At 42.6% G+C, this 10,984-nt stretch overlaps 1 protein-coding gene across 1 annotated transcript; it reads right to left on the bottom strand.

Moving 5' to 3' along the window:
- Positions 1-6,123: 6,123 nt before the first annotated feature.
- MAP10 (microtubule associated protein 10) lies at positions 6,124-10,663 on the bottom strand. The gene has a single exon (XM_075598312.1). It carries the CDS (start codon positions 10,575-10,577, stop codon positions 7,980-7,982), a length of 2,598 nt encoding a protein of 865 aa, XP_075454427.1. The 5' UTR covers positions 10,578-10,663; the 3' UTR covers positions 6,124-7,979.
- Between the last annotated feature and the right edge of the window lie 321 nt (positions 10,664-10,984).

Genomic DNA, 10,984 nt, shown 5'->3' with positions numbered 1-10,984 from the left:
TGGCGTATATGGTCCTGGAGATCTTTGGAAAAATCAGGATATCATCCAAGTATACAATAACAAAAATATTGAGTACCTTACGAAAGACGTCGTTGATGAAATCCTGGAAGACAGCGGGAGCATTAAATAAGCCGAAAGGCATTACTAGATATTCATAGTGTCCACTACGCGTGTTGAAGGCCGTCTTCCATTCATCCCCCTTCCTGATGCGCACCAGGCTATAGGCACCACGTAGATCCAACTTGGAAAAAATCTCGGCCCCCTGTAATTTATCGAACAGTTCGGTAATAAGGGGAAGGGGGTAACGATTCTTAATAGTGATGTGGTTTAAACCCCTGCAGTCGATGCAAGGCCTCAACGACTTTTTCTTGACGAAGAAAAACCCAGCCCCTGCTGGGGAATTGGAGTGACGAATAAAGCCTTTCTTGAGATTCTCCTGGATATATTCATCCATAGTGTGAGATTCTGGTAACGACAAGGGGTAGGTCTTGGACTTGGGTAGGGAGTAACCTGGAACTAGATCGATCGGACAATCGTAAGTCCTGTGTGGCGGCAAGAGGTCTGACTGTACCTTATTGAAAACGTCCCGGAATTGATGGTAAACGGAAGGTAGAATAACTTTGGGAACAGAGGTATTGGCCAGCAGTTGATGAGTCTCGCCTGATCTCGGCCTCCAGGAAATGGGGGCAGAGGAAGTCCAGTCAATGAGAGGATTGTTAAGCTGTTGCCAAGGAAGACCAAGGGTGATGGGTATCCCAGGAGCGTGAATGGCATCGAGAACTAAGATCTCCTTGTGCAGATGTGAGGACAGAAGAAAGGGAGCCGTCTCTAAGGAGATGTGGGCCGGGGTAAGAGGACGTCCATCGATACCGACGAGTGCGATGGGAACCTTCTTTCTCACGAGTGGTATGCGGTTTAACCTGGCGAATTCAAGATCCACAAAGTTTCCTCCAGCTCCTGAGTCAATGAAAGCGGCGGTAGAAGTCTTGAACTTATCGCCTGAAAGGGAGACTGGAAATGTAAGTTTCTTAGGGAGTTCACCTTTAGAAAGGGGACGTGGAGACATTACACCCAGAGAGAGCCCCTCTGTACTCACTGGGTGTTTCCGTCCCGGACGCAGTGGACACTCCCGAACCAGATGTTCCATAGATCCGCAGTAGAAACACAATCCCCCGGCATGGCGGAACTGCCGTATTGGTGTGCGGATGCGTTGTACCCCCAATTGCATTGGCTCTGGCAACTCCAGTGCAGGAGTGTTGCTGGGAGTACTGGAGAACGGAACTTGAAAGTTATGGACGCGAGTGCGCTGACGCTCAGAGCGGCGTACCTGGATACGTTGATCCACTCGGACGGCCAAATCAATGAGGACCTCCAATTGATCCGGCCTGGATTGGCAAAAGAGTTCATCCTTGGTGGGATCTGCCAGGCCTTGCCAGAACACGGAGACGAGAGCCTCTTGTCCCCAGTTAGTCTCGGCTGCTAGAGTCCGGAATTCCACAGCATACTGCGTCACCATTCGCCGTCCCTGAGTGATCTGGAGGAGAGAAACAGATGCCATCTCCCGACGAGCGGAAGAATCGAATACTTGTTGAAACTCGGCTTTAAATGCCGGGTAATCTTGGGTAAGGTCAGAACGTCGCACACAAACCGGGGAAGCCCAAGCCAGGGCACTGCCAGTGAGGAGGTTATAAATGTAGGCTACCTTCTTGCGATCAGTATTGTAGAGATGGGGAGCCATTTCAAACTGCACCTTACACTGGTTTAGGAAACCCCTACAATCTTGCTGTTCACCTGCATAAGGCTTGGGGGGAGGAATCCTTACATCTGAGCTGCTAACTGCGCTTGCGGAGTGGGGGCTTACATCTGGCGGGGTCGCGGTCGGTACCCTGTCTGAGGGTACTGCGACCTGGCGTGTAAGTGTCACAATTTGATCCGCCATGGCCTGGTTATGCTGAAGCAGATTAGAGAGAAACTGTTGAAGTTCGGTCTGGTCTGCGTCTTGTGGGCTCGACATAATGTTACGCCGGTGCTGCCCGCAGACCAGACCCGTCCCCTGTGCTGAGGTGGGACGTAGGGATACACGCACCCGCAGCAAAGGGAGCGCGTCCGGAGTGTGGTGTTAGTGTTGCCAGGCATAGTAATGAAGACAATACTTGCCGGTACCGGTAGTAGAGGAGGAGTAGTTATTGTCGTTGCCAGGATCAGGGATAGGAGAGTTGCGGATGATCGAAGGTATAAGCCATGTTACAGGGATGCCAGAAGTTACGAAGTCCAAGTAGAGCCGAAGTCGAGAGCCAGAGGGGGTAGTCGTCCAATTTGCGTCTATACCTGAGGAGTCACTGAGAGAGTAGTCAAATGCTTCCATACAGAACTATGTCGAGCGACGAGTGATGGGAAGCACAGGCATAATAAAGCTGGGCAGGCCAATGGGAAAAGGGGGCAGGCCTGGAGGACTGCAAGGAGTCTTCCCTGATAGGAGGGAGGTGTTACAGCCCAGCTGAGTGTAATCCTTGATTTGCATGGAACTGTGTGATGCTTGGGGGCGACGCCTCACTGCAGGAGCAGTGGTTAAAGGTGCTCTGTTAGGCGTGTGCTCTGTAAGCTGGGAATGCATGCACATAACGTCTGGGGCTGGCGTGCGTGTAGGTGTGCGTGCAGGAGGGCGTGGGTGCGCCCGGCGCTGAGCAGAGGAATCGCCGAGGGGAGTGATCCCGCGACGGCGGCAGGGGCGAGGAGCCGTGGAGGCCGGTAAGGCAGGATTGTTTTGTGTGTCCAGGGGCTCCCTGCGGAGAGGGAGTGCTCCGTGTGGGAAGCGAGGAGAACGCCGATTCCTGACAAGGTAGCACTCCAGAAAGTAGTCAAAAAAAGAATTGTATTAATGAGGCATCAAATCCAACGTTTCGGTCCTACATGCGGGACCTTTCTCAAGGTCCCGCATGTAGGACCGAAACGTTGGATTTGATGTCTCATTAATGCAATTCTTTTTTTGACAACTTTCTGCAGTGCTGCCTTTGATATTTGTCCACACGGTATCGTATTGCCTATCTATATATATATATATATATATATATATATATATATATATATATATATATAACAAAAAATTATCCAGCGCTTAGTAAAGGAAATGTAAATAAATAAATAAAAATATATAAACTCCTGACGAAGTCCGTTGAGTAACTGATGAAACGCGTAGAGTGCGTCATTGCGTTGGAAGCTGCGCTCCTGGAGGACTCCTGAGACGTGATCAGCTGTTTCCTGCCTGTTCTTTTTTAGAACATTGCATTATTTGATTGAGATCTGAGGTTCCTGTTTGCCGGTTCATTTCCTCATTCAGTGCTCAAAGTATGGTGGCTCCAGGGACTGGTTCTGCCCTACTATTCATTATATGTCATCATCACTTTATATGCATCCCACAACATTTACACTTGTACAAATTATTTTTAATATTATTATTATCACATATAATTCACATAGTATATGTTTAGGGATCACCTTTAACATATTATATTTCACTCATTACACTTACATTTTTATTTTTACTATACTACACTTTATTCACATACATAGTCCAACCATCACAAATATATCATCTTTCACATTCACTCCACTATATACATAATACACATATATACTACATATCGTTTTGTTATTTCTTCTGTCCTTGTCAACAACAACTATTGCTGTTCCTCTGACTTCAACAACAATCCTTGGTATTCATTCTTTTTGCAATGAATAAAAACAGGTATATAATCGTATTTAAACCTAAAATGATTCATATGTTAATTATCAAGTGGGATACGGGGTGGTTTTGTATTCACTGTCACCTATATTCTCCAACTCTTGAGTTTTTTAGAATTTCTTGATTTTTGAATTTAATATCACTAATTAAATAAATATATATTCTCCAAAATATATATTTTTCTATTTTTGTAGAACTCTAAAAAAATTTATTTTAAAAGTTTATTTAAAATTTAAAATTTCTTTAAAATATATATTATTAACCCCCTCTGGACATCATAATTGTTATTTTAAATCATCTATTAGTTAAATTTTTATTTTAAAATATCCTTTTAATATCATTTGATCATTTATTGAAATAAAATAATACTGCTATATTAATGAGCTATGTTTCATCTTTTGCAAAAACAGTGGTGCTCTCATAAACCTTTCCATAGCAATTAATGTAATAAGGAAACACCATATCTATGGAAGGTTTGAAATCATGTAATTAGTGATGCAATAGTTATCTTTCAATTATGTATGCAAATTAACCTGTCTATAAATACTGTGGGGTCACAACCAATGGGTAACCCCTGATGAAGTCATCCTTGATGACGAAACGCGTAGGGCGTGGCTGAGACGGAGGAGGCACTTTCCCACTGAACACAGTATATTGTGGATGCAGCATTGAGAGCGGCGAGCCATACAAGAAGGAGCTGGCAGATTTCCACTATCTCTGGTGGTACAACAGCAAGAACGAAGCAGACACAGTCCTTGGTTCCCGGAGGGATTTCCTGTTGCGGGACACACGCCGGGAGGACGTCATTTCCGGCGAAGGAGACTGCGCAACACGTGTGTAGGAGAAGACTCCATTGCTGATTGAGACGCTGCCAGTGGCTTGAGGGCCAATCTCATAAATGCTCTTTATTATCTTCTGATTTGTGAGTGGGCATTTGTCTTTTTAATGTTCCATAAAATGATTGTTTTACTTTAATGCACTAGGTGTGCGCCTGTTTTTTTTTTCTCTTTTTCTCTCATAGGTATTTTCAAGGGAGTTGTGACCCCTTTCAAACGGGCTGCCTTTACCTGGATGCACTTTATTGGAACGGGACTCTATGTTTTTTAAGGTTCTTTTTTTGGTATTCACCTAAGTTGTTAATATCATTCAATATTTTTTATTTTTATATTTTTAATATTTTTCATTTTTCTATATAGCATTTTTATTAAAGTTTTTTATTATATGCATTATCTTTATAACATAGGATCCATTTTTTATATTACCACCCCTGGCCACCCCATTGGTTGTATCAACACAGTAGCATACATACTCACAGTTAGGCAGGTTGTTTATAGTAGGCGCTCCTTTATATTTTTGTTTTGTTCTGATATATATATATATATATATATATATAACAAAAAATTATCCAGCGCTTAGTAAAGGAAATGTAAATAAATAAATAAAAATATATAAACTCCTGACGAAGTCCGTTGAGTAACTGATGAAACGCGTAGAGTGCGTCATTGCGTTGGAAGCTGCGCTCCTGGAGGACTCCTGAGACGTGATCAGCTGTTTCCTGCCTGTTCTTTTTTAGAACATTGCATTATTTGATTGAGATCTGAGGTTCCTGTTTGCCGGTTCATTTCCTCATTCAGTGCTCAAAGTATGGTGGCTCATTTACCCCGGTCGTGCTGGGAAATACACGTGCAGAACATTGCAGGGGTGCTCTCCCTGACATATGCAGACCTTGACGCCGACCGGTAAGGTACTCCCTTTAGCATTTGCATATATACTGACTTTCACTGCTCACAGATACAAGGCGTCCAGCTGACAGGCGCGTTATTAGCGTTTTCAACTGATCAGCAATACATCTGGGCTTATTATCGTGAGAGTGTGCCATCCATCTACTTACTGGAACTAATTTTGCATTGCTTCTATTTGGAGTATAAAGTTCTTCACCTATTTTACCAAAGGAGGATTTACATGGCATATTAATATACAGGACTCATTACAGACTGATCTTACCTCAGGATTAACCCCTTACTTGGTGCAGCATCCTCTGCTATTCCTTATCATTCCTTTGTATTTATTGTTCATGTGCATTTTATTCATTTAGGATTGTCATTTCCACCTTCAGTTCTGTTTTATCAAATACTGATTCTTTATTAAATTGTTACTATATTATATTTATCTCAGGAGTGTGCTCTCACAGTTTTTTGTATATACAGTGTATATATATATATATATATATATATACGTATATATATATATATATATATATATATATATATATATATATACATAGATACATATATACACACACATGTACATACATATACATATACACACACACATACACACATATTAAACTGATAAAACCATTAAATATTAAATAAACCTCCCAATAGCTATATCTATATTCAAATCATCTGGAATCAATGTTTTTAATCTAAAAATCCAAAAGGTCTTCCTCTGGGCCAACTTTATCAATCTGTCTCTTCCTCTCCAATTTGATTCTACAAACTCAATGGCTCTGTATTTGAGACCTATGGTGTTGGATTGGTGTACACAATTAAAATGTTTGGAAACACTGTGTAAGTACTTGTCTTCTACTATTACCAATGTGTTCCAATATACAGTACGTACTTCTAGGGGTCTTGAGGTTTTGCCCACATATTGGAGACTTCATGGAAACGGCAAAACACAGATTACAAAACTCATTTGGCAATTTATGTACTGCTTCCTATTCCAATTTTCTCTTGTACTGTTTGATTTGAAGGTATTTTTCTCGTGTGCCGAAAATGCATGCCTTACACATAATGCATTTATAGAAATCTATCGGCTTTTTGAGCCAACTTGTATTTTCTTCTTTCTTGACACAAAAAGTGCTGGTTGCTTTAGATTTGAAGCTTTCTTAAAAATAACTCTTGGGTGGTCTATAATTTATTTACCTAGAATGGGGTCCCTCTTTAGAATGTGCCAATGTTTAGCTATAGCGTTTTTACTTTCAACTACTTCCTGTTGTATTTCGTGACAAATGAAGATTGAAAATCATTGCCTTCCAAAGTTCTAGTTTTGAGGACCAATAATTCTTCTGTTTACTAAATTGTTTTTAATCATTGCTTTCTCAATGATATCTACATTATAATTCCTCTCTATATATCTTGATTTGAGCAATTCTACTTGGTTTAAATAGATGTTTTCCTTTGAACAATTACTTTTGCTACGTCTTTGCTGTCCAAATAGTATATTTGATATCTATTTAGGATGATGGCAGCTTGAATTCAATATGTACAGTAATTGTTAGTTAACCGTCTTAAAAAAAAATGTTTGTATTAATTTTATCATTCTCAATATAGATTACTAAATCTAAAAATTATATTTGTTGGTTGCTCCATTAGGACATAACTTTAAGATTCAGATCATTTTCATAAATATATGATAAGAGATTACATTCCTCAATACTCCCCTGCCATATATCAAAATCACATCATTGATATACCTTCTGCAAAGGACCAGGTTTTTACTAAAGGGATTGTTGGACCAAATATTGTCCCAAATTCCCATGAATACATTTGTGTAACTTAGTGTGAACCTGGTCCCCATTCCTGTACCACATTTTTGAAGAAAGAACTCACCATTAAAACCAAATGTAGTTATGTTCTAACTACTTTTGGTTTAATGGTGAGTTCTGTGTAGTTGGACAATATTTGGTCCAACAATCCCTTTGGTGCAAACCTGGTCATTGGAGAAGGTATATCAACCAAACAATATTGCACCATATTCTGTCATTTGTATTTCCTGGTTTACATCTGTACATTCCAAAGAAAACGATGAAAAAAACCTAAATGGCTGGGTCGTCTAGATCTGCAGATTGTTTTTTTTATATATTACTATAACATACTGTAGGCACTCATTTTTTTCCTGTTCACATTCACACAATCACTTAAAATTACACACCATATGGTTTATTTTGCTGCAAAATATTTTATATTTGCGCAAGGAGCGCCTGGTGAATTTTTGTTTATCCAGGAATGTCCATAGAGACAGAGTTGCAAAGGGGATATCATTGACAGAGAATTCTACAAAGAACAGTCTTTGCTGCGAAAAGGGAAAGTCATTATTCTTTTAGATAGATACACACTTTACACTTGTGCTTTCAAAATATAAGATTTCATAACCACAATCTAAAAAAGTTAAAGATTCAGCACAAAATTAACAGAAATATTGGAAAAACTGATTCTTCTTGCAAATTAGGTTATAAGGTATATCCAGGAAGTTGGTTTACTTGGAGTTCTGACATGTGTTTGTACTGATTAGAAATGGTCATCGTACCATTAACATTTTGTTTTTCATGTGATGTGCTTTCAAGCCTGCTCAATTCAAGATCAGACATATTAGATGGCAAGTAAGAGCTCACTTGTGACGTCCTCATTGAAATACTTTTTTCTGTTTTCAGCCCTTGTCTTATTTCATAGGATGGAACTGGAGATGCATTTGAAAGGACAGAGGCAGAAAGGTTAGCAGTTAAGGAATCTGATTTAGCAGAACTGTGTCTGCTATTTTCGGAATCACTACAGGATAAAACCTTTATTACATCTAACAATGCAGGTTCAGTGCTGCTGTCAAAAGCTTCTGAATACCTCCCAGTATAATCAGGACTTGTGAAATCATCCAAGTACCCACTATAATCTAGGCTGGCAATTAAATCCCCAGAAGGTATGTGGTCAGGGCTGCTTGCTAGGTTATGCGCACCTTGTTTGTAATTCCCTGAACCCGTAACTTGGGAGTCACTACTGATACTACTCAAGTAATTTGTGACTTCTTGTTCACAGACAGAGTCTTGGACCATTGACCTTGGCAAATTAACTTTGACATCTCTCTCAAACTCTTTCTGGGGTTCGGATGTAGAATTTTCCAATGAGCTGAAACTTTTTTCTGCCAATGGTTGCATCATACCCACACTATTTTTATAGGGATCGAGGACATGGGCAGAAGCAGGTGGAGGTTCTTGTCTCCTGGGATCATAATCTTTCATGTTATTTAAGTTGTTATTTTGTATTAAAGTTTCCACATTTTCATCAAATGATCTGTGATTAAGTGGAATCACTTTTTGTGTTTCCTGACCACAGTCTATGGAGCTTTTGGGAATTTTACCTTTGGACAATATACCTCTGCTTCTCCATTTTTGCTGCTTTGATATCTCTATCTGTCTCTTCCTATTCTGCTCTCTGCGCTCATGCATCAGCAACACATCAGGGTTGGTCTCCTGTAGACGCAGTCGAAGGGTCTTTGTGAGTCCATAAAAAAGCTTATTTCTGCCATGCCCATCAGCCTTCAATGCACCAGCTTTACCTTGAGCCCCATCTCTATGGCTTTCTTTCTCTGCATGGTTTTCTGAGAGAGATGAGGGAGTTTTTGATACAAGACCCTCCGGTCTATTTTTCTTTAGTTTTGGACTAGATGGCTTCTTCAAAGCCTTAGGAAGCACCTCTTCTACATGTAGTTTTGGCTTGTTGTTTCTCATGGGGATATACGATTCCCCACCCACTGCATTTGTATACAGCCATGCTAACTGCGGATGGACAGCAGTTTGACTAGGTATTGGCATTTGGTCATTTAGCAGTGAGAGTTCAAGCAACAAAGCATTTAGAAAAGGCAATTGATTAAGAATGGGTTTGGGGTAAGGACCAGACTGCCGCTTCTGATGTGGTCTCCTTGCTATACTAATGTCCTCAGTGAATTCACAAGCACCCTGATTTGCCTTTTTTACAGAGTCTTCTTCAGAGTCACTGTCTATCATATCCTCCCCTACTAGAGGCCTGGCTGCACTCACAGAATTGTTTTCTCTGGGCGGCTGCTCACCGACTGGCTTAGGTTCAGTGTCATGGTTGTAATAAAGCGGGGGAGGGCAAAAAACATTGGCTTGTGCCTCAAGCTCCGCCAGACTGTCTGCCACATCCAGCCTTGGTGGGTGTCTACTTTTCTGCTCGGTCTGTGTTGACACAGAGGATTGGTTCTGGCCAGATGCATGGGGCTGAACTTCTCTTTCTAAGTGGTCCTTGTAGAGAAAGGCAGCAACTGGGGTTTCCAGTGTAATTGCTTTTCCTTCAGATGAAGAGGGAACTTGTGTCACTGATGGCATTATTGGTGATGAAGTGGATGCTGGAGGTACCATTATTGATGTTGGAAGAGCTGGCCCATCTTGATGATTTGGGACTATGCACCCACTTTCTGCATCATCCAAGTGTCTGTAGCCCCCTTGCACTACCTTATGCTCTGTGCTCATCCCCAGGTGCCCCATCACGCTTCCCCCCAGACACAGCAGCCTGTACCCGAGGGAAAGGCGGCCCACCCTCCTCCCCATCAGGTCGTACAGAGGGTGCTCCCCCTTGGCTCCTCTCCAGCAGGGCACTGGGAAGCAGCCGGGCCCCCTCTCCGCCTCCTCCCTTACCCCCCGAGCTGCCTCGGACATGGAAAGAAGGCAGCTCCCCAGCAGCAGAGGGAGCCGGGGCCGGAGGTCCAGCAGCAGCACGTACAGCGGGGACTGAGAGAGCCGCCTCTGCAGGGAGTGCAGGGACAAGCGGAACAGGCACGACTTGCCCCGGCCGAAGGGCAGGTGCAGAAGCCCCGTCGGCCCAGAAGCCTCTTCACCTCCCCCCTCCTCTTCATTCTCGGGCCCTGGGTACACCAGCAGGGTGGGGAAGTCCAGCAGACGGAAGGCCAGCGCGGGCAGAGGCTTGTCCACGAGCCCAAGCGCCGCACGATCCACCAGCACATCATTCACCAGCAGCTCTAGCGAGAAGACGCACTCCGGGGGGGAGGCATGAACTAACGTATGGGCCCCGGGCAACATCGCAGGACACTAGAAAAGTGCTAGAGACTCTTGGATTGGAACTGGAGCTGTTGTCGTTGTCAGGGCAACGACGTCGGTGACGTACCTAGCGCAGCGTGAGCTAACACCGTGCGCGCGCACGAAGCTGGGAGTCTAGTCTGCTGCGCACAACTCAGTTTGTCACATACGGTAGAAATTTGTTTTTTTGTGATTCCAAGTGTGTTCACACTCACGAGCGTTGACCGCAGCACGCACATCATATTTTAGAGCTAGTTACAAGGGATTAGAATTAGAAGATCCATAGCTGCCATTATTTCCTATGCAAACTATGACGGTATTTTAGGACTGATTAGATATTTTTTCCATCATCTTCCCCCGTGGTATTGCCCCCCCATCTCTCCTCTCACTCCCACCTTCAGTCAGGCACT

Source organism: Ascaphus truei, chromosome 4, assembly GCF_040206685.1.
Source record: "Ascaphus truei isolate aAscTru1 chromosome 4, aAscTru1.hap1, whole genome shotgun sequence".
Classification (NCBI taxonomy): Eukaryota; Metazoa; Chordata; class Amphibia; order Anura; family Ascaphidae; genus Ascaphus; species Ascaphus truei.
This window is presented reverse-complemented; position numbering and strand designations above follow the sequence as displayed.

Bases quoted from the DNA above. Each gene is read 5' to 3' on its own strand.
- MAP10 (XM_075598312.1), bottom strand. From the start codon at position 10,577: ATGTTGCCCGGGGCCCATACGTTAGTTCATGCCTCCCCCCCGGAGTGC.